Below are 24,481 nucleotides of genomic sequence, written 5' to 3'. Positions count from 1 at the left end.
TCCTGTTATGTGCTGGCCTCCTGACCTTTCTGTTCATGCTCTTTTGTTTTCTAATTAGATGTTTATTTGTTAAAATTTCTGTAGGGAACTCTTAAATATTAAGGACTTCAACTTTTTACCTGTCATGTGTGTCATTTTGTCACAAATGCATTGTGGAGAGATTTTTGAAAAAGGACAAAGCTTCTTTAGCACCATACTATTCACTTTTCCAAGGAGACCATTGCATAGCTGTGCCAGTTAAGCTGAGGTTAAATTGCTAGTAACGGACCCAAGCTAATGGACTGTGCCCTTTAGAGTCCAGTTGGGAGACTGAAACCACACCAGTAATTTAAAATTTTAATATAAAGGGTTATTAACTAGCAAAAAGGGATTGATTACTAAAGGAGGTAGGCGAACTCTAAAGACAACAGAAATAGCAGCTGTAGGGAGCAACTACGAGGGAAGGAATAAACGTGGGAGAGCCACCTTCCCCACCCCCCGCCCCCCAGGTGGGCTGAAATTCTAACTTCACAGGAGAAGGTATGGCTGTGACCCACTGGAGGTTGGAGAAGTTCGCAGAGATGCTGCAGGAAAAGGCTGATGAGCCAGGACTTGCCCATTGGACTATTGGCAAAACTTTGAAGGGTGGGCGCCAGGGAGTTTCCTGAACACTGCTGGCAGCCACTCCATAGGATAAGAAAGATGAGACTAGCAGAACCAATAAGAGAAGCCCCTTCCTCTTACAGTACCCTCTCTCTAGTGCCCTCTACTGACAGAGCAAAGGAGAAATGTTTCTAGGGTCCAGCTCCAGCATTGCAAAGCATGGCTAAGAAGAGTAGATTTAGAGCTGAGAGGCCATAGCTGGAACGTTGGCTTAGAAAAGCTAGGAGTTTCTTCCTCACATTGGTCTGGAGGTCTGCAGTGGAGGCCCAATAAGGTAGTTCCGCTCCAGAAGATCCAATCTCCTTCAGGGACCCAAGGTTGAGACCTTGTCTTCATGGTCCAAGATGGTAATCAGAGCTTAAACCATCACAAACACCGTCTATGCATGGAAGGCATGGAAAAGTAAAGGGGGCAAAGAGTATGTGAGAAGTTGTTTCCCAGGAAATGCCATTTGCCACTTCAGCTTTCATCTTATTGGCCAGGACTCAGTCACATGGCACAGATAGCTATGTGGAATTCTGGGAAATCTTTCTTCTGGAAGGCCTGGAACTGGAAATTAGAGGTCCTGTTATTTTGGAAAAAGGGCAGAAAGGTGTTGGTGGGCAGTCTGCAATCTCTACCACAGTGGACTAAACTTGCTGTATCTTTGCGAAGAAAATTTAGCGTAATGGCGATAGGCCCATTATCATTAACTGAACGTTAACGAGATACCCCAAGTAAGATCTTAGAGTAAAATCTTGTAGTATGTTAGAGCTGGAAGAAACCCTTGGGAGTAAGTTTTTTATGTTTCCTGTGAGAACCCTGAGGGCCTAGGAGGGGCAGTTTCTTATCCAAGGTCATGTGGATAGCAGCTGGCCTGGCTGGAGGTAGATCCCAGGTCCCTTTGCTCTCCACCTGCTGTGTCTTTCCACTTTCTGCACGGCTTAGGGTCTCCAGTGGGCCTTCGTCTTCAGAATGAGTCACACAGAATTGCACTGCTAACTGACGGCTCAATGGGAGGTCATTCCACAGTGGAGATATTAGGGCTTATGAGATGTGCCTGGGCCTGGAATCAGGCATATAAGGTGCAAAATTAGGGCCCAAGAAGCTTCTGGCCTTTAGGACCTAAACTGTACCCTTCTCCCCATTACTGAGCCGAGGCCATGTGAGCTCAGGCTGCGGGAATGCAGCAGGTGTGAGAGAGCAATGAGTCATATTCTGCTGGAATTAAGCAGTGAAAAGTGTCATCTTAGGCCAAAGTAGCCATTCGCTTTACCCGTCTGAATCCCATCTTTCTATTTAACTATGAAAATAATGGAAGAATTTTCTTAGAATGGCTGTTGGAGCCAGGGTCCCAGCAGGAAACAGACTTTACCCCAGATGTTTCAGATGAAGAAACCGTAAGGAAGGGACTACTCACAGAGGCAGGGTTACGGGAACAGACTAGACCAGCGAGCTACCCCTGTGGCTGAAGGACAGGGGAGGGAGCAGTGTCACAGAAGCTGGAACCTTTCCGGAGGGCAGTGCTGGAGACACAGCACCAGGGCAGGGAAGAATTGCCTGCCTCGCTTTCTCCTCTTCCCTCTGGCCTGCCAGTCTCCTCCAGAGACTGCAAGCAGAAGCCAGGGGGAAGTAGAGGATGCAGCCACAGACTCAGCCTTCCTGGGCAGAGTGGAACAGAGAGGGTGGAGAGTAAGTATAAAAAGAATAACTTTAATCATAGCATAGGCCTTGCCACACATATTCATTTACACGGATGAAAAATTTTTCAGTATCTTTACAACATACATTAGTAAATGGCCAATGTGTGGCACCTTTGATGCCCCTCCTCCGTGCCAATAGCAGACATGGTTATTGATCATGGCTTTCTGTCTTATGGGTCCAAGAAGTGCTCACAGAAACATCACCACGTGAGTGGGGTTAGCACATGAGATGAAACCTATTTGGAGCTATAAAACTTAAATAGCCTTGCAAGTATGGCCGATTGCTCATGCTAATCTGGTGGGTAACCTTTTTTTTTTTTTCTGTGAAATTAGCTGAGTAGGTGTTTCTTAGGACAAGGAAGTCCTGTTTGGAAGCCAAGCTGTGACAGGGTCTGAAATGTGTTGGTGCAACAATATTGTGATATAGATGAAGAGTCAAGTTGGGAGGCCATATCTGCCTTGAGCAAGGTGGCCACCAGACAGACCTTCTTGGGTCACCTGTAAAATAGAATGATGCCAGCCAAGGTGGAAGTCAGGGCTGGGGATTCTCTTGAGGTGGAATTGGTTTTCAGAGCTGAGTTGCAATGTCATACCCATCTGTGTGTGGCGCTCTCCTAGGTCCTGATTGAGCTATAGTTTTTCAGGTCCTCTATGTTGCTGGTGTGGACTCTTGGACCCAAGTTCAGACTGTAAGTGGTTTTTAGTACAAAATCCTTAGCTGGAACAAATGGGCAATGTGTTATGGATGTTGCCAGCATGGTGTAGGGCATAGATGGTAGATAGTTCCCAACTCATTTGCCATTCATATCAATTTGTGCTGGTGCTCAGTAGCACTGTGTTGAGATGGATTTGAAGGCTGTGTCCAGGTTCAGTGGACAGAAGGGCCATAATCCATTAGAGATATCTGCCCTGGGGGATAGGGGTAAGGGGGGCACATGGTTGTTCATAATTACCATCCCTGCTGTAGGGGAAGAACACTGGTTTAGAGTAAGCAGACATGGCTTCTTGGTGTAATATTTTGAGCAAGTCTCTTAGCTTTCTTGAACCTCAATTTCCTCATATGAAAAATAAGGACATTGCTTAGATGACTTTTAAATTCTATCCATCTTAGAAATCTCATGATTCAAATTAGATTTTTTTTAAGTCTTCAAGGTAAAACATGCAACAAATCTGTTTGATCCAATGAAAATATTTCCAGCTCCCCACTCCAGTCTGCCCTGTGCTTGAGTAACCGCGCTGTCTATCCCGTGAAGGCCATTTCCCCGCTGGAGCAGCTGGAGACCTTGGAGACAGAAGGCCTCCCATACTAAACAGATTCTACTCTTTAATCTCAACTGAAAGACCCAGGAGGCATGATTCACATCTCACCCATTTCCTCTCCTCTGTCCTCCGTCAGCCTGAACCTCTCCCCTCCTGCTCTGCAAACGCGCCTGAATGCAGAGTTCTGAAAATTTAGGTTCATGGTTTCAAAGTTCATGGTCCTGAGAATAAACAAAAAAACTATTGTGGTTGCATGGAGCTGTGGACCCCATTAACACCACCCCATGAATATTTATGGCGTGAAACTACAAAAGAACATAGAGGCCATATTGTATTTCCTAGAACTTTCTTTCCATGGGGTCCTTTCTCTGCGGGTCGCTTTAATGTAAGCTTTGCTTATTTAGTTGCACACTTTAAGCCGATTAACTTTTTACTAAAAAAAAAAACAACAACAACAACAAAAACCCTCCCTGTTTGTTTGTACATACACTCCCTTGACAAAGATTCACAGAAAACTGCTTTAAACCTGTTAAATCCCTCTGCTGGAAACTTGAAGTGAACTAAATGTGTCTCTGGGTAGGATTTCCCTGTAACTCGCCCGGCCTCTGGCCCCTCCACCCCACCCCAGCCTGTTTCCTGAGAGGAATTTCAGTGGTTCAAGTATTCCATATTTAGTTCCTCCAATAATCTCGGCTTATCTCTAGGTGACTATCTCCGGGAACATTAGCGAGGTCCTTCCTGAATGGCTTGTTATTGGGGTGGACAAGCAGCAGGCCCTGGGTGGGTACTCTGCACATCACTCCTGGAAATTGTGGGGAAATCAAACGTTAGAGCTGCAGAGACCTCAGAGACCATGGGCTCCACTGATCTCCAAACTGCAGTGTGGATGAGTTGCCTGGCCAGGGGGCGGGGCATGAATTGAACATGCCTATTTCTGGGCCCTGTCCCCAGAGATTCTGATTTCATAAATCTGAGTTGAGGCCTGGGGATCTTCATATCAGCAGCCTCCTTAGACACTCTAATTCAGTGGTTTGTGGACCATGCTTGAAAAACACTGCAGCTGTCTCATTGAACGCATGAAGAAAGGGCCACCAAAGGGAAAAGTCGCTGGCCCGGTGTCACACACGCCATCCAAGCTCCCTTTCCCCCAGGACAGGCAATGCCTGTGGTTCCATATTGCTTTAATTGGGCCATTCGCGTTCCGGAAGCAACTCTTCCATGCAACATTTGTGATCAGACCCGTAAGCGCAAAGCTGATTGAAAAATAAAGCAGCCGCAAGCCCAAATTCTAAGTGTCGAAGTGAAAATCAGGAAATGGCCCAAATGGTGGAGGTGGGATGAGGTGAGATGAATACCTGCTGGAGGTCACTCCCATGGGATAAATCCAGGTCTCTGTTGGTTTTGGAGTGAGCCCTCTCCCTTCCTCTCTCTAAAAATATCAATAAAAAACATTTTTAGCCTGGCTGCGTGGCTCAGTGGGTGAGCATCGACCTATGAACCAGGAGGTCACGGCTCGATTCTGGTCAAGGCACATGCCTGGGTTGCAGGCTCGATCCCCAGTAGGGGGCGTGCAGGAGGCAGCCGATCAATGATTCTCTCATCATTGATGTCTCTCTCTCTCTCTCTCTCTCTCTCTCTCTCTCCTTTCCTCTCTGAAATCAATAAAAATTTAAATGTTTTAAAAAATATATTTTTAAGAGATATGTTGCAAAATAAAACACCCCCCCCAAACAAAAATCCAGTATCTTTCTTGTAGTATCATGAAAAACACAGATAATGGCAACCAAAGCATGAAATTAACATTCTGACTTCCAGTGTCTTCACCTAAAGCCATAAGCTCATTTAGCTCACCATCTGCCTTCCAAGCTAATGCAGGCAATAGTACTGCCAACTACTTCATCACTGCGTAATATAGGTCACTTCGTTCCAGCCTGTAGTAACAGTTTCCTTGACACCCCCTGGATTGCCCAAAGACAATGTATTTTTGTTACAGTAGTATGCCACTTTTGATAGCAACTTCTATATTAGTCAGGATGAAGAGGTTATGCTCCAGTAACAAATAGCCTCAATTCTCAAATGCTTATAATAAACTAGAGGCCCGGTGCACAAAATTCATGCACATGTGGTGTCCCTAGGCCTGGCCGGCAATCAGGGCCAATTGGGGCCTCCTGGCTTCCAGCTGGGGCCTTCCTGCTGGCCACAGGCTGCCGGATGGGGCCTTCCGGACTGGGGGAGGGACCACGGGAGGTTGGCTGGCGCAGGGAGGGACCAGGGGAGGTTGGTCAGCCATGGGAGGTTGGCTGTGGGAGCGCACTGACCACCAGAGGGCAGCTCTTGCATGGAGCATCTGCCCCCTGGTGGTCAGTGCTCATCATAGCGACTGGTCATTCTGGCTACTTAGGCTTTTATATATAGAGATAAAGGTTTTTATTGGGAAAAGGGGGGCGTATATAATACTTTCAACAATAAAGATTTTTTTAAAGTTTTTATATTTCTCATTCATGCTACATATTAGCCATCCCACTGCTCCACATGATCTTTACTCCAGAACCCAGAATGATAGAGTCACCCCCATCTGGAACATGGCTTGTCTTCTAGAAAAGGGAAAAGAGGACACAGAGAATCAGGTACTAGCTCTCCAAGCTTCCTCCCGTGCTTAATTAGTCAGCAGGTAAAGTGGCTCATCCTGACATCGGTGCGGCAGGGAAGTATAACCTTCCCCCAGGGAGGGACAGCAAATATTGTGAACAATAGTGTTATTTACCACATTATGATTTGTCATGTATATCCTGAGGACTCTGAAGAAGAGAGAAACAGCTGTCCTTACTGTGGTCGTTTTTCCCAGACTAGCCTACAGCTAGAGAAAGACAGGTGACCTTTCAAATTACCTTACAGACCTAGGCCTTTGATCTTTATGACAGTTGGCCCCAGCCCTGTGGCTTTAATGCACAGAATTATTATTTGTCTTTCCTTCTTCTCTACCAGCCCTGTGTCAGGATAAAATTGGATTGGCTGGACTGTCTTTTCTAGGGTTTGCTATCCAACACCCAATGCCTTCTGGGGCATTAGTAAATCCATTTCTGACCTCCAGGTTAAATTGACCCACTTATGTTTTTTTCTCTCAGCTGTCTTTTGGGGAGACATTGCCCTAGATGAAGAAGACCTGAAGTTATTTCAGATTGACAAGACCCAAGACTGGATCAAACAGTCAGTTGAGAAAACGGGACATCGAACAGGTAAGTCCTGTGTCGTCACCCTGCCCTGCCCTGCCCCAGAAGGAGGGGTCAGGGACTCACCAGGGGTAGATGTGGGTCACAAGTCATCAGGCCAGTGTCTACTTGTCTGTGGAGAACCAAGGCTGTGGAGCTGGAGCCACCAAGTGTGCTGATCCTGCTAAGAAAATCTCACCTGCCTGTTCAGACTTGACTTAGTGGGTTTAGACTTGAGCTCAGTGTAGGTTCTCAGGACTTGGGCCTTGGGGTCCGTCACTCCCAACTGGAAGAGGATTCTGGATGGGATGCATTTAAGGCATGTGTGATGCTCATGATTAGCACTGGCAATGTTTGCCCATGGCTGACATTTGGCTGACAACCCAGGCGGAAGTTCCCTGGGGCCAGGAAACATGGGTGGGCTTCGGACTTGGATTTCTGTCGTCCACTTTCCCTTCTTGCCTCCACCTCAGGGTTAATAGTAATGGGACTGATCTTTTGAGTGTTCCCCACCTCCCAGCTCATTTTGCTCTGATACCCCAGCTCTGTGGAATCACCTTCCCAGAAGCAGCCTGGGGGGCTGAACTGTGGGGCTGATGAGCTGCTGTGGCTGACGATGGCTTGTTATTTGGTGACAAAACTCATGTGTGCCTGATGCTACACAGGCTCTGCTACCCAAGACCCCCTGAGACTCTTTCCTGCCATCCTCTTTTCCTTTTTGCTCAACGCTTTTAGAAATTATTGTAGTAAGAGCACAACATGAGATTTACTCTCTTAACACATCTTAAGTGTACAAACAGTATTATAAACTCTATTTTTTTAAAAATATATTTTATTGATTTTTCACAGAGAGGAAGGGAGAGAGATAGAGAGTCAGAAACATCGATGAGAGAGAAACATCGATCAGCCGCCTCCTGCACACCTCCCAGTGGGGATGTGCCCGCAACCAAGGTACATGCCCTTGACCGGAATCGAACCTGGGACCTTTCAGTCCACAGGCTGACGCTCTATCCACTGAGCCAAACCGGTTTCGGCATAAACTCTATTTTATTCAGCAACATACACAACCTTAATTGAGCTCTAACAGAAGGAAGCATCGTTTCATAATTCTACCACTCCAACTAGCATAGTCTTACCCAACTTCTTACCTGGAGGTCTAGAGAGGTTGACACGATTGTAATCTTTGTGTGGTTTAAATTATTTTAATTTTTTTTTGCATTTCTTAAAAATAGTGAAATTCATATATCCCAAACATCTATAATAATAAAAGGGTATTATGCTATTTAGACCAGACGTCTTCCGGATGTCATTCCAAATGTCCTTCCTGATGAAGCTGGGCCGGAGGGAAGCTAGCCCAGGTCCCGGGTGCCTGTGGGCAGCCCGAAGGAAGCCAGCCCGGGTCCTGGGTGCCTGCAAGCGGCCGGAGGAGGAAACCTGGGTCCCACGTGCTGGAGGGAAGCCGGTGCCGGCAGCCAGGGGAAGGAAGGCCTATTCTTTCACGAATTTTCGTGCATCGGGCCTCTAGTACAATGTAATGAGCTTTTACATGCGTCCATGTAACCACCACCCAGACCAAAGTATGGAACATTTCCTGAACTCATTATGACCCCTCCCATCGGTGCCCATCCCACAGGAGCCACTAGTCTGACCTCTGTACTGCAGATTCCTTTTACCTGCGTAAAGGAATCATGTGGTATGTGTAGTTTTGTGTTTCTTTTTCACTCAGCTTTATGCTGCGACATTTCCCCACATAGTTGAGTAAAGCAGTAGTTGGTTCTCTTTCATTGTCGTGTGGTAGTCTGTTGTATGAAAGTACCCTAGTGTATTTGTTCTTCTGTTCACAGACATTTGGACAGTTCAGTTTTCTGCTATGATAAATAAAGCTGCTGCTGGCATTTCTGTACAGTGGGGCCTTGACTTACGAGTTTAATTCGTTCCTAGACCGAGCTTGTTAAGGAGCTTGTTAAGGAGCTCGTTAAGGAGCTCGTTAACTCAAATTACTCTGTCAACTCAATGCAAAAAATCGGCTGAGAGACAGCTGGCATCTCAAAAAACTCGTTAGTTGGGACACTTGTAAGTCAAGGCCCCACTGTATGTGTCTTTTGGTGAACACAAGCCCTCACTTTTACTGGGCATAGAACCAGGAGCAGAATTGCTGGGTCAAAGATGCTGCATACGTTAAGCTTGTGTAGCTACTGTCCAATAGATTTCCAAAGTGGTTGTACCAGTTTACACTCTGCATGGGTACATATTGATTTGGAAAGCAGGAGGGGTGGCCATGTAGGATCCAATGAGGCCTCTTGAGTCTTGGTCTTTGGCTTGAGGACCTGCCTCTCTCCCAGGGCTGGCACAGCAGTCAGTTGACATCCATCACCATTATGGAATGCTCGGGGTTGCCCCTATCAGCGACCCTTATGCTGTTCCTGGGGAACTGCCACGGGACAGCATAGGGGCCAGGCTTGGCCAATGTGAGATACCTCAGAGAGGGGCCTGGAATGGCGAGCCCCCATGCCAGCTGCATTCCCAGCTGTCCAGAAGGTTGCCTGGGGATGCTGCAGTATAGGGAAGCCTAGCAACCCTGCCTTCACCTCCTTCATGGCACTGCCCTAGTGGTTTTCACCTTTTTTCATCTCATGGCACACATAAACTAATCACTCAAATTCTGCGACACACCAAAAGTTTTATTATATTTTTTGTTAATCCAACAAAAAGATTGGTATAATTTTGATTCTTTCACACTGGATGGCTGTTGTCATTTTTTTATTTGACAATCTGAGGGAAAAGAGGGCAGTGCCCCTGACTAAGTAGTCAGGCATGGCATGTTTTAAAGTTCTTGCAGCGCACTGGTTGAAAATCGCTGCACTGGCCCAGTGTCCACATGATCAGCCTTGTGGTCTAAGAACTTGAGAGCCTGTCTTCTCTTTTCTTCTCCTCCCTGAGCTGAGAGGGCAGAGTCTATGTCTTATTAAGCTTTGATCCCCAAAGCTCCCTGTACCTAGAAGGTACTGGCCAACATTGGCGGAGGAGGGAGAAGGAGCAGGCAGACAGAACCATCTCCCAGGGGCCTAAGAGGCGAAGAGCTTCCGCAGGGCTTCGCTCCCAGGAGGGCGGTTAAAGCGCTGGCCGGCCATGGGCTATGGGTCAGACTGCCTGGGTCTGAGTCCTTGAGCTGGGCCTTAGTTTCTTCGTTTGTCAAATGAGGATAGTAATGTTCTGGGGACAAAGGGGAGAATATGTGTGAAATGCGTAGCACGGTGTCTGGCACATAATAAATGCTCAGTAATATCAGTCCTCCTCCTCCTCCTCCTCCTCTTCCCCCTCCTCCTCCTCCTCCTCCTCTTCCTTCTCCTCCTCCTCCTCCTCCTCTTCCCCCTCCTCCTCCTCCTCCTCCTCTTCCCCGTCCTCCTCCTCCTCCTCCTCTTCCTCCTCCTCCTCCTCCTCCTCCTCCTCTTCCTCTTCCTCCTCCTTCTCCTCCTCCTCCTCCTCTTCCTCCTCCTCCTCCTTCTCCTCTTTCTCCTCCTTCTCCTCCTCTTCCTCTTCCTCTTCCTCTTCCTCCTTGTCCTTCTTTCTCCTTCTCCTTCTTCTTCTCCTTTATAGTAGTAGTAGTAGTAGTAGTAGTTGTTGTTGTTGTTTTATTTGCAGAAAGACCACTGACCTGGGAAGGTTTAAAGTGGAGAATGGAAATATTGGGGGCTTGGGCCAGAGGCCTTTGAAACATGTACCTACCTGGTGTTTCTTCCTTCCTAAGCTTGATATCTGTATGTCTATATATCTATATATCTATATATCTATGTATCTATACTGATGAGATAGATAGATAGAGAGAGAGAGAGAGAGAGAGAGAGAGAGAGAGTTTTTTTCCCCCAGTGTGTTTTTCTGATAAGGTAATTTTTATCCTGATTATTTTTCTCCGAGGGCCAAAAGTACTTTGCATCTATCTAGACTAGTTCTTTTATTTTCAGAATGGGAATATTTTCATTATTTTTGCTGATTAAACTAATACTGCCAGTTGGGCTTTAAAAAAAAAATCCCCATTCAAAATTGTGGAAAGTAGCAATCCCCTGTTATCCTAGCCCCAGGGATGCCATCATTATCTGTTTGCTGGACTCCTTCCCTCCCTAGATTCGGGCCACGTGCATAGAGATCTTTGTAAAAGACAAAAGGGATTTTTTTCACCACCTCTTGTGTAATCTGCGTCTTTCATTTAACACACCTGATGGGCATCTTGGGAGGAACATTGGGGTCTATTGCGTCTAATGCACAACTCAGCCACAGTTTTTCAAGCTGATCCCGTGAAGATGGGCATGGAGGCCGTTTCCTTTATTTTTCTGCAATGTTTTCTTCCTATTAGAAACTACTACTGTGAACAATACTGTGCATAAGTCTTTAAACATTTGCTTTGATTTAAAATAAATGAATTAAAAAGGAACCACACCTTTACCCCTATTTTGTACTTCCAGATGTTTGAAAGGATGTATTCTTCGGTGTAGGTTATCTCATTTCAAAGCTTTGCTAAGTTCCCTTGTTTATTTGTTTGTGTGTTTTGGTGGGGCTCAAAGGTGAATCCTGCAGGGGGATGAGATGCAGTATGCCCACAGAGGCCTCCTTTCCTGGTTCGTCCTGTGAACTTGGAGCCGCTCTCCTGGCTGCAGAATGAAACAATGCCATTGCGTTAGAAGTGACCAAGTTGGCCTCATTTCCTAGAAGAGCCCAATGCCCAGAACTCAGTAGCAGAACCCAGGTTTCCCACCTCCCGGGCTGTGTCCTCCCCTGTACCAACCTTCCGCTATGTTGTCACTTAGAAAGAATGGAGAACGACAGAGGTGCGTGTAGGCATTCCTTTGCCATCACTGGAAAGTAGGCTGGATTCGCCCTGGACCAAGAGGTGAGCAAAGACCTTGTACCCAGGTTGGCAGCCCAGGCAACTAATACAAGCATGCTCCTCAAAAACCTTCAGTGGCCCCCATCACTTACCAGAAATATTCCTTAGTCTGACCCCCAAGGCTCTCCATGCTTTGTCCATACCCTGCATATCCAGCTCCCTTCCCTCTCCTCATCCTCCAGCAAACACAGTGACACTTGTATAAGCCCTGAGCGCCCTCCCTTCCAGCCTCGGTTCCAGCTTTGCCCTCTGCTCCAAGTCCCCATTCTACAGAAAAAGAAATGAAGGCCCAGAGAAAGCCAGTGACTCATTCAGGGCCCTACAACTGCTGTGTTCAAGACACCTCTTTATTCAGCACAGCTGCTGGCTTTGGAGGCGGCCTGGATTAACACCGCTGTTAAAATCAGCCTCATTTTGTGCTTGAAATTTCCCCCAATTTTCGAACAAGCCAGTTCCCCTGCATGGGAGCTGCCAGAGGAAGAGGCAGCAGCATTTTGGATGTACGGGGGCAAGGAGGCAAGAGTGCATTCTTGGGGGAGAGAAAGTCCTTCTGTGTGCATTTTACTTGCAGTGAGAAGAATAGGAGTTCTGGGCAGGCATTGGCCAGGCTGTTCTATGAATGGGGCCCTTGAATTAACATTGCAGAGTTTCCTAAAGCTGCTAATCGGATTAGCTGTGTAGTGAAGGAAGTACTTAGCGGGACACACACACAGACACACACGCAAGCACCCTCCCCCCCTCCCCCTCGCGTCCTCTTCGAAGTGATGGTGCAGATCCTGGCAGCCCCACTGCTGAGCTCTGACACCTCTCCTCTAGCCACACAGATGTGGAGGAAAGGCCTGGTTGATGTTTGGGACTTTGTGCATGTTTGTCTCCTCCCTAAAGAGTCCAGAAGACCATGTTGAACACTCCCATCTTTGCAAATGTCTGGAAACCTGGGGAGGAAATTTCATCCTGCAGTTACGCCATCCGGATAATGGATCTGATTTCTTGACCTTTGTAATGAGGACTCTGAAAGGGGAAATGGTTTTAATTACTTATTGGCTCTGATGGAAGCTGATGTTTCCCGCCTTGTCTATTCTGAGCCACTGGGCCATGTCCATCTCTATTTAAGAAACCAGCCTTGCTCTAAATCCTCATTTCCTAAACTCTTGCCATCAGTTTTGGGCGTCTGCATAAAGCCAACTGTGTGGGCATCCAAATTCGAAACACATTAGCAGGAGAGAGTCATAGATGTAGGTTTGGATAACTTCCTTCCCCTCTCTGGGCCTCGTCTCTGAGTGATGAGGCCCCTTCCTTCTGGCAGACCCTTTCTGCTCCTAGAGTTCCTCTTCCTATTCTAGGCACAGGTTCCCAGCACTTGGTCTCAGTGCTCCCATCTGAATAGAGGGCTGCATGAAACCACAAAAGGCTAATGAATACCCATGAGACACCCACATGTCCCACACAGGTCCTGGGCTCTGCCTTTCAAGATTTGAGGGTCTAAAAAAGACCCAACATGTCTCTGCTCTCGACACATTGTTTTAAAATTAAATTTATTGGGGTGACATCTATATATAAAAGCCTAAGCGACTGTTATGACTGGTCCACCAAATGACCAGTTGACCGGTCGCTATGATGCGCACTGACCACGAGGGGGTAGACACTCAACACAGGAGTGTCCACCCCCTGGTGGTCAGTGCACTCCCACAGTCAACCTCCCCAGCTGGCTATCCTCCTGAGGTCCCTCCCCCCGGCCGGCCAGCTCCACCCTGATTGGGACTGGGAGAGACAGCCCCAATCAGCCCCGATTGCTGGCCAGGCCCAGGGACCCCACCCGTGCATGAATTCATGCACTGGGCCTCTAGTTGGTTAATAAAATTGTATAGGTTTCAAGTGTACATTTATGATACATCACCACTAGCCTTGTCCCCCTGAGCTGTGAAGACTTGGTCTGCCCACCCCTGCCTTTGAGAGGTGATAGTAAAAGACAAGGATGAGTTTCATGTATTAATGAGGCTGCACCTCCTCCTGCCCTCAACTATCTCAGGTGACCATTCAGTGTGTGCCTTGCCGAATCCCCCAGACTGTCAACAGCTGTGACTTATCCTTGTTTGATCTTGGCCCTCCCTCTTTAGTTCCAGCATCAGGCTGGGCACATAAATGGTGCCAGACAGACACTTGTGAATTGTGGATGGGCCATGAGCCTCAGAAGTGTATGGCGTCCTCCTTGCTTCCCTGCTCCTCTGTGTCCCAAGAGGCCAGTGAGGGGTAGGACTTTTTGTTTGAATGTGTGATGGCTCAGACCCCAGCCTGGAGTGGGTGCCAGCAGTGAAAGAAAGGTCATGCTCAGGGATGGTGCCCTTGGGTTGGGCAAACCCAGATCTGTAGGGAGTGTCAGGAAAGGGCATTTTCTGGCCATGTGGTTAACAGCTTACCTTTTCCAGGCCCTTTGTACAGATCCCCAGATGGAACTGTGGTCCTTAGGTTTTTTCCCGTTTCCAAGCCAGAGAGGGAGTGCGGGTGTTCCTGCTTGCCCCTCCAGGGCTCGTTTCCGCCCTTCCCTTCAAAGACCCTTGGAGGGGCCCTCAGCTGATGACTTTGTTTCACCCCTGCCCCAACCATGTTGCTTTGGCTCCCACGGTTTAGAACTTGATCTTATGCTGAACTCCTACTGTGCACTGCCCTACGCTCTTCCCTTGTGTCCTGTCCACAGCTCTGTGGCCCTCTGACACCAACTTCATGATTGGAGTCACTTTCCTTCCTTCAAGTAACAGATGCTAACTGGGGACTTCTTCTGTGCTCAGCACCAAGGATACAGCAGTGTCTATTTTTCTTCTGCCATTGAGGTGATGGAGTTTTAATGATGGGATTGATAGTGGTCATGCTTTGAGAGTACCAGAGAAATGGGGCAGGCTGGAGGGGTGGGACCTGGGATCAAATGCCCCCACTGGTTGCGGGGACCATCAACCTCTCAGAGGAGGTGTGGTCAATGGGCAGAACTCACCCCTGGAGAGAAGTCCCCAAGTGACAGCCGTCATCCAGGCAGGGTTGGGGTTGGGGGGCCAGCCTAGGGCATAGGGCCTGATGGAAGGCAGAGCAGGGCCATGGGGAGGCAGCAATGTTCATGTGAGCCCAGAGACCCTGACAAATAGCATCAGAGAGGCTTTGCCTAGAACTCAGAAAATTCCAGTTCTGTGCCAAGGTACGGACCCCTGGTTCTTCTGGGAAGAGGGTATGAGGGAGAATAACATGCCAGAAGCTTGGCCTGAGAGAATAAGATAGGGCTAAGCATCAGAAATTGAGCAGAACACCACAGATCAAAATCGGGCCCAAAGATATGCTGCTGAAACCCTCAAGTGTTGATCCCAAACTTTTTCAACTCCCCCAACTGAGCACAGGGCCGGGTGAGCATGACCTTTCTTTCACTGCTGGCACCCACTCCAGGCTGGGGTCTGAGCCATCACACATTCAAACAAAAAGTCCTACCCCTCACTGGCCTCTTGGGACACAGAGGAGCAGGGAAGCAAGGAGGACGCCATACACTTCTGAGGCTCATGGCCCATCCACAATTCACAAGTGTCTGTCTGGCACCTCGCCCTCGCCCTCGCCCTCACAGCAGCAGTTGGCAGCTGGGAGATGAGTGGGAAGGGCCTGGCAGTCATTCCGCCCATAAAGTTTTCAATTTAGTAAGATGATTTGAGATGATAAAGAGGCATCTGATAAAGTGCACATCTGTTCTTTGGGAAGGAAAAAAGAATGCAACATAAGGATTCTATCATCTCTTTCCCTGGGGCCTCATTCAGAGGCTGACTTATACCTTGGATGGAAGCCAGAGTTCATTGTGAACTTGAAGTGTTGGGAAAAGAAAATTCACCTTTTGGTTGATTTTTATTGTGACTACATTGGTCAGAATTTGGAGAAACTGGGAGTCCACTTGGAGACACAGTGGGGGCTGAGAACCAGGTCGAGAGGGACAGTGACCACCTGTGGGCATCTATCCATCCATCCAGAGAGCCCTTATCCTAGGCCTCCTCATGGGCCATGAATCTGGGAGCCTGAGTCACAATTGAGAGATTAGTTTGAGAAACCAGGACAAACAAGAGCTTAGGACCTGACATTCTAGATAAGTTTCCTTCAGTTTCAAGGTACAGAATCCCACTCTGAATAGTTGAAGTAAAATAGTTTATTTAGAAATATATTCTCATGGCCATCTAAGACAGAAGCAGAAGAGCTGGCCTCTTGGGGATTGAGCTAGAAATTGAAGAGAAAGGAACAAGGCTGGCTTCTCTTCTCAGGGGCCATGGAGTGTCTTGTTTTTGCTTTGCCTCTTCTTTCTGCACCTGACCCATCATGGCCAGCATGCCCAAGTCTATATCATAATCCAGTGATGGAGAACCTCTGACACGCGTGTCAGAGGTGACAGGCGAACTCATTTTTTTGGTTGATTTTTCTTTGTTAAATGGCATTTAAATATATAAAATAAATATCAAAAATATAAGTCTTTGTTTTACTATGGTTGCAAATATCAAAAAATTTCTAATGTGACACAGCACCAGAGTTAAGTTAGGGTTTTTCAAAATGCTGACACGCCGAGCTCAAAGGGTTCGCCATCACTGTCATAATCCCCCAATTCGAGGTCCCCCACTGAATGTCTGTAGTACCTGCTGATGTAGGGGTACCGTGGAAGTCCTAGGAGTGGAGAGCTATCCAAGGAAATGAGTATAAAGTGAGCTGATCAGAGGGCTGACAACAGAACCACCAGGAGGTAAGAGGAGCAAACAGTGATAATGGAAGCAGGTGGTAGGTCTGTGCCTTTGTTCCAGAGATCATGAGAGCTGAGCATGGGCATGACTGAGGATCCAATCTTTGCCTCTCAGTTTTGGCCAACAAGAGGATCATGCCTCACCTCCCCAAGCATCACGTTTTGGTTCTTCTTAATCTGATCCTATTTTTGTTCTCCTTTAACTATGTATGTATTTATGTGTTTATGTATGTATTTATTTATTTATTTACTTATTGAATGGTAGTATGTTTCCTGTTCTTAAATGGTAATTGATTTCTAAAGCAAAATGAAATGAAATAAACCATACTTAAAGTCTTGTTATTTATGCAGCCCTCCAATCAGTCATTCTACATTAATGACCTAGAAATGAAAAAAATTTCCCACCTTGACTTAAGAGAGCCTGTAGTGGATCTTTTATGACAAAATAAAGAATGATCTCTAGCCAACAGGTAATCACCTCCTAACATTTTTGAACTCAGCATTTGTAGTTTTCTTAAAGCTATGCACCTTTGCTCTGTGTTTCTTGGCCTCTCTGAGATGTTTGCATTTTGTTACAGCTGGGAATGGACCTTTGATTCAAATGCATTTACTACTTAAGTATTTTCTTATTGGGCACGATAATGAACTAAATTGTTTTTGGACAAAACTAGTGCCACACACTTTCAGAGTTACCCACTATATGGCAGACATTGGCCATGTCACTTTACCTAATGAGACCTCAGTTTCCTTATCTGTAAAATAGAGGGTTGGACTCTAGGCTTCCTGAGGGCCAAGAATGAGTCTTCTTGGTTCTTTTGCCAAAGATAAGGCATGAATGGATGGGGACTCACTGCTGCGTGGGGTCTGCTGCATGCATGTCTGATTGGATAACAATAGTTTTGGGCTTCTCCTTCATTGAACCTCGTGGAACTTTAGAACAGTCTGCTCCAATTGCATCTAACCCGAGACCTTCCAGAGACCCTCCAGTGGGGTCCCATAGGTGTTGGCAAAAATGTGACTGTAGCCTCCCTGTATCTTATCTTAGAAAACAGCAGTAAATAGCAATGGGCTGAAGAGAGGAGGTTAAGAAAGGTCAGCCTGCCTCCCACAGCAGAGCCACGTGAGGGACGGAGACACTGCACACCCGTGACAAGTGAGCTGGCCTGGGAAAGCCAGTGACGCAGCTTGAGGGGTGGCAGATGGCCCTGCTAGTGTGAGTTTGGATGAGGTTCCCCTCTGCCATCATGCTGACCTGTGGCTGGTGTATAGGACAAAGTCACGTATTCTGAGGTTGTTTACACAACATCTGCAGGTCATTATTTCTGTGGTTTCCAAGGAAGTCCAGAGAGAGAAGGTTATGATGGTGGTGGAGTTGCCAGTGGAATCTCATCCTGAGTTCTGGTCATCTTACTTCTCTTTGGTGTCCTTCAGTGAGCCTGTATGCTCTAAACAGCGAGAGAAGAGCCTCAGCTGGCCTTGACATTGAACCTCTGATCTTTACCCAGCCCCTGTCCTGCTCCTTCTGCCTCTTGCTTTCTGCTTCCCAGGTTCTCCATGACCCTCAAGCATCCCCTGCAACTTGGCTGCCATTGCCCAGGGAATTTCTTCCATCTCTGACATTGGCACCCCCTTGAGGCATGACTTTTCCATTTACTCTGCAGCCCAAAGGTCCTAAGGGGTCAGCCCATGAGCCAAATCTGGTCTGCAGATGGGTTTTGCTTGTTTTGTAGTGCTTAAAGAATTTTAATTTACTGCCAACATTTAAAAATCAGGTTTCTCATAAATATCCGGAATTCTGGCTTCTCTTGAAAAATTGGAAGATCTGGCCATGTGGGTCCAGCAACCCCACATGGCAACAATCAACGGAGTTGCATGTTGATGGGTTGAAATCGGGAGGAGCAGGTGCTCTGCTCTTTGCCACAGACCCCACTACTCCCTATCCACCTGCCCCACCCAACCTCTTTCACTCTGATGTATTACATGCCTGGTCCCCCATTTGAGTTTGCATATCGGGCCATTGAGGAAGAGACCCCATTCTTGGACCCCCATTCACATCCCATGTCACTGTCCAGGGCCACTTCTCCCATCTCCTTTAAGGGGAGAGGATCCTAGAGCTTCAGCTATTGCCTGGTCGCCTGGAAAAAGTTCCTTTCCCTGGAACATCTCTTCTTCTTTTCCATGAACTTTCCGTCTCTGGCACCTGCTTGCAACACAGCAGGTCATGTGTCGGGCCCTGGATGATACAGGGGAAAAACACAGAGAAGTCAAACAGGACACTCGGTGTCTTGCAGGGGTGATTAATGGCCCAGCATGTGTGCTGGCATCAGAACAGTTTCTTTCTGGCCCAGTGAATCAGTGGGTTAGAACCACTAATGGGTACCATCCACTCAGAAACAAGGAGCCCATTACATTGCACTGGCATATGCCACCACCCAAAAAGCATTAGTTACCTTAGCCTCTAGTTACCTGTGCTATCTCCTAAAGGTGAAGGCATTGCTCTGCACTTCTTGGACCAAGCGGAATTCCGTCCTGGAAGGTCAGAGACACGTCATGAAGCTCCGTGCTGTTCTTTCTGCTTCTCTCCTCTAGTTCTCTGGAGAGGGTTTGGGGTGGCCTTTTCCTTTCATTTCCTGAGTTCTCTGCTACTGTTTCTGTGACCCAATATATGGGGTTTGCCCTTTGAGATATTTGTACATCTTTATTGGTCATTTGGCATCTGTGCAAAGGCCACGTGATAAAATTCTTATAGGATTTTCTGTGAAGACACACATGTGCTTTACCTCATTAAGTCTCCGTTTCCTCATCTGTAAAATGGAGATAACAGTAATAATACCCTACCCCACACAGGTGCAGTGAGAATTAGCTGAAATAATATATGCAAGCATTAGCCAATTCAATTCAGTCTAATTAAAATGGATGTATTTGTTAGCATCTGCTGTGAACACCGTACAGTAGAGATAGAGAGGTGTTGTCTCAGTCCTTAAGGAGTGGTCTTGTGGGGACAACAGATGGGTTTACAAATAATTGTACTGTGGGCATGGTATGACCAGGGCTAAGAGCTCCTTGAGAGTGGGAACTGTGTCTGATCTGTTTTTCTGTGCCTGACACCTGGTACAGTGCCTGGCACAGAGAGATGCCCCATAGAAGCTTGTTGAATGAAGGACTGAGTGAACAAATGGCCATGAGGGAGATGTGAATGAAGCAGAGAGGAGGGGGATGGCTTCATGCAAAAGGTTGAGCTTAGAACTTGAGTCACGATTGCATTAAACCCATAACTTCATTTGGGGAAACTGACCTGAAGAATAATCATTAGTAAGATTATGGCTACAATGTGCCAGGCACTGTTTTAGGTGTGTTCTCAAACTGAAAAGTTAGAGTCCTATTATGTCGATTTTTATGGATGAGGAAACTAAAGCTCAAAGAAATTAAATATCCTGACAAAGACCACTTAGATAGAAAAAGCTGTGCAAAAGCTGGGCAAATTGGTTGGTTCCCTTCTGTGTTCTGTTCCTGCCTGACACCTTCCCACCTCCACTTGTTGTAACCTTTCATGTCCTTCAATGCCAGTTCCAGGAAGCCCTCCTGGACTTCCAGGTTGGGAGTGGGATTTCCTTCATGTGATTGCTCTCACTGTTCTTTGTGCTTCATGGCTCCTGTGGATGGGTTAGTGTCTGGGTCACAGCTGTGTCTCCCACACAGTCTATTGTGGAATTAACATGATTCAAGGCAGGTGGTGAGAGCTATCCAGAAGTGGGATCCTTAGGTCAGTGATTCTCAACCTTGGCTGCACATTAGAATCACCTGGGGATCTTCTTAAAATCCTGGTTTCTGCGCCTCATCCTCCGGAAATTCTGTTCCTTTGTTATGGGGTGAGGCCACAACATTAGTAACAAAGAAACAGAATTTCCAGAGGATGAGGCCCAGAAATCAGGATTTTAAAAAGATTCCCAGGTGATTCTAATGTGCAGCCAAGGTTGAGAACCACTGCCTTAGGTGGTTCTGAGGAAATCCAATGGTTCTGAGCTCCGCTGGAAGTGAAGGGGCCAATCAGCTCCACTTTCCCAGGGATAACAGGATGACTACACATAATCTAGTCCAGCTGTGGGCAAACTACGGCCCGCGGGCCGGATCCGGTCCCTTTGAAATGAATAAAACTATTGGAAAAAAAAGACCGTACCCTTTTATGTAATGATGTTTACTTTGAATTTATATTAGTTCACACAAACACTCCATCCATGCTTTTGTTCCGGCCTTCCTGTCCAGTTTAAGAACCCATTGTGGTCCTCCAGTCAAAAAGTTTGCCCACCCCTGATCTAGTCACTCGAGTCTTGAAGTATATCTTTAGTTAACTTTTAATAGTTATTTGATATCTCAAATTGTTATGGGTGAGGACTATTTGGAACCAGGTTTAAGGAAATCCATGTCTGGGTATAGTGGATGCCTTTCTCCCACTGACTGCCATTGACTTTCAATGGATTCTCAGCCTAAACTTGGTTTTGTTAAGTCTATTTTAAGGATAACTTGAACTTTTTACTTGGGATGCTTCAGGTATAAAATGTCTTGTCTCTGTGGCTTGTTGTTTCACCCTGATCTGCTCCTTCAGACTTCAGAGCAGTTTTAGAGTCAATAGTGATAATAATAATACTAATAGCTAACTCAATGAGTGCTGATTATGGGTCATTGTTCTATATCTTGAATGTATTATATCTCTTAATTGGCATAAGAACTCTAAAAGGTGAATGCCCTTAATCTCATTTTATGGATGAAAAAACCACAACACAGAGAGGGTAAGTGCCAAGGTGTGGACTCCTTATTTTTCTCTTTCCATGGCCAGAACAGAAAAAAAAGGTTGGGCCACAACGTTCCATCTGTGTAAACACAACTATGTTTCTTTCCCATCGGCTAACGGTTTCCCCAGCAACCGTGTGTGTGTGTGTGTGTGTGTGTGTGTGTGTGTGTGAGTGCGCGCGCACGCGCTTGTGTGCACATACACTACAAACTGCAGAGCACATGTTTTTAGACAAAGTGTATGCTGTAATCTAGTTCTTCTTTTTGAAAATCTTTTTACTTCCCGATTTAAAAAAGTAATATATTGAATAAAATTTGGAAATTTGGGTAAGTATATGAGAAAATAAAATTAATGCAAAAATCACCAACCGGAGATAATCACAATGGACATTGTGGGTATTTCCATCCAATGTTTTTTCTTTTTCTTTTGTTTTTGTAGATTTTTTTTTTTTTAAAAAGATGGATTCAGACTCTAGTCTATTGGAATCACACTGGGTACTACTTCTTCACCTGTTTTTTTTATTTATTTATACTATGAACATGTTTCTCATTGAGGAAACTCTTTTCTAAAACAGTCTAAAGGCTACACAGTGTTCCATTATATCATAATTCATTTTACCACTCCCCGTTGGGTGTGGTTGTCACAGTCTTTGTTATAAAAAATGTGGAGAGGAACATCCGTTGTCTTCATTGCCAATCAATCCCTTAGTACAGAAACGGAGAAGTCATGTTCTTGGGTGAAAATCATATTGCCTCTTTTAAAAGACTTTGGTACATCTTGCGAAATACCTCATAACATGTTATCAATTGATATTGCTCCTCCACCAGCAGTGTACAAGGGTTCCCATTTTGTTACACAATCGCCAATATTAAATCACTTCATTAATAGAAACTGGCAAAAATCATTTAACTCTTTTCCCCTTCCCTTCTGCAGCATTTGAAATTTGGCATAGATGTAACAATTACTTGGCACCGAATTACTTAGGATTACACATTGATTACTATCGTGGTTGCCTGGTTCATTCCTGAATCATTAAGAGTCATGTCATTTTTTTTCCCCTAATGGATAACTGAAACCTCAGCTGAGCCTGTATGTCTTGAAGGTAGTTTTCTGACCGAGGTGTACAGACATTTCATTCATTGACCTTGCCTGGAATGCTCGCTCGGACCATACCTGCAGGTATAGAGTTGAGGGGCAGGGGTTATGAGCATGGATTCTGGAGTCAGAAGGGTCCACCTTAGAATGCAAGTTTAGTCTTGGATGACCTCGGACAACTTATTCATGAGCCTCAGTTTTATCTTCTGTAAAAGAGGAACGATGCTTACTCATGGGGTTGCTGTGCATTTACATCTGACCAAAGGGCATGGCAAGTTGAGACTGCTTAAGCCATGGTTGTGAGGATGAGGCTGCTGGAGCTGGTGCGGCTCAGTCAGCCCTAGCTCCAGCCATACCAGACTATTTTCCTTCTTGAGGACTTTTTATTTGCTTCTGTTATGCCCAAATCTCAGGATCCCCAAGAAACCACACCAGGGAGCCAGCCGTGTCCGATGCAAAAGCAAAGAGTCTTTTATTCAAACCCGGGCTTGGCTCCCCTATCCTCCTTACTGATGCAGCAGCAAGTGGCAGAGAGAACTAGCCCGGTGGGAAGAGGGGTTTAATAGGGGGGTTGGAGTAAGGGGAGGAGAGATGACTGTGGACCCTGCCAATTGGCCAGGCGCAAGTCGGTGTCTTGTTACACAGGATGTGGTCATATCTATGGCTGCACGTCCCTTGATTGTCATTGGTTAGTTTAAAGAAGTCCTGGGTGTGGCTAGCAGAGGCTTGGGCTTCCGGGAAGAAGCCTTGCCGAGCACATGGCTACCCAAAAATGGAGGATCCGGGGTAAGATGGAGGCCGTAGTCCTCGCCCTTTCAGCTTCCCCTCCCTAGAATACTCTTCCCAAATGAATGTCCCCCTTTCATCATGCAGGTCTCCATTGTGAGCTCGCACCCGCCATTGCTCTTTCAAAAGCTCTGTTTTAGTTTCTCCAAGTGCTTAATCCCTCCACGAAATGATCTGTTTATTGTTGATTTTCATTCCCTCCATGGAACGGTGAAGGCACCATGAAGGTAAGCCCTGCCTGTTCTGCCTTAAGGAACCCAACACAGTGCTGCCCAAAGCAGGCCCTCAGCCAATATGTATTGAATGAATGGACTGGTAATAAAGCAATTTTTAGGATCTTTACTGGAGATTACTTTTTCTTTTTCATGGAGTAAAGCATAGCAGTTTCATGCTAGATTTACCTCTGATGGGCCAGGGCTGTATGTCCTTAAAAAGTCAGTGTTAACCTAAAAATAAAAAGTCTGAATGAGAAGCAACAAATGTTTATTTGAGATCAAAGAACTGTAATTTGGGAAGAACAGATTCAGACAAAAACCCAAATAGTGTTCCCCCAATACAGGAGAGGAGCTCAGGGTTCCAAGGGAAGGAAGGAAGATGGGGTACGTTATTTCATTGGTGCTGGATGAGGTGAGGTTAGATTTGTACCTCATGGACTGGCTTAAGATTTGGTCATCTGGAAAAAGGCTAGATTTGTACTTCATTGACTGGTTAGAGATTTGATTATTGGTGAAGTCCACTTCCCTCAGTCCTTACAAACAAGATATTCTCATTCCAGCTGACTTCTTGGAATGTTGGCAGTTTTGTCCAGTTTGAAAGATAAAGAAAAGGAAGATGTGCAGGGTAGCTCCTCTGAAATGGCTACTCCTGCCCCGTTTTAACATGTCATTGTTCACATCAGGAAACAGGAGCGCGAAGGTTGCCCAGGCAGGGTTACTTTAGCATGCAACGTATACTACAGGCTTTGACACCAGACTGATCCGGGAAGAATCTCAGCCTCCCCACCCAATGGCTATGTGTCCCCAGAGATATTGTAACTGCTGAGAGCCTCAGTTACCCTGCATGGAAAATGGGGATATACCCACCTGAGAGGGGGGGCTTGAGGCTTAAATAGATAACATATGTGTTGTACCTGCAAATAATCAGCACTTAAAATGGTAGCTATCCTTGTGTTTAAGGAAGCCCAAGCCCAAGTAGTGTTTGGCCCTGAGTGAGGGGTGGAGGGAATAATGAATATAACATTTTGTTTAGTAATTACCAAATTAAGAATGTGAACTCATAGCCACTATTGTTCAAATGAACAAGGCTGAGGTGTGGAACCAGGCTCTGCCCTAGATGGCTTTGGATATACACAGTCAACGTTTCATTAATGATGGCGGAGGGGCGTTGTGTGTA

At 46.3% G+C, this 24,481-nt stretch overlaps 1 protein-coding gene across 1 annotated transcript in view; it reads left to right on the top strand.

Moving 5' to 3' along the window:
* The window catches only part of TLL2 (tolloid like 2), a gene marked incomplete at both ends in the record, with an annotated part of 96,356 nt that overhangs the window by 9,424 nt on the left and 62,451 nt on the right, over window positions 1-24,481 (top strand). The window contains one exon of the mRNA XM_081105235.1: window positions 6,710-6,820. Within this exon, the coding sequence (XP_080961361.1) occupies window positions 6,710-6,820 (111 nt within the window). The remainder of the gene's footprint in view (window positions 1-6,709; window positions 6,821-24,481) is intronic.

The sequence above is a fragment of the Myotis nattereri genome (genome assembly GCF_964212035.1).
Source record: "Myotis nattereri genome assembly, chromosome: 13".
NCBI classification, from domain to species: Eukaryota; Metazoa; Chordata; class Mammalia; order Chiroptera; family Vespertilionidae; genus Myotis; species Myotis nattereri.
Note: the sequence above shows the minus strand (reverse complement) of the source record. Positions and strands in the feature narration are given on the sequence as shown.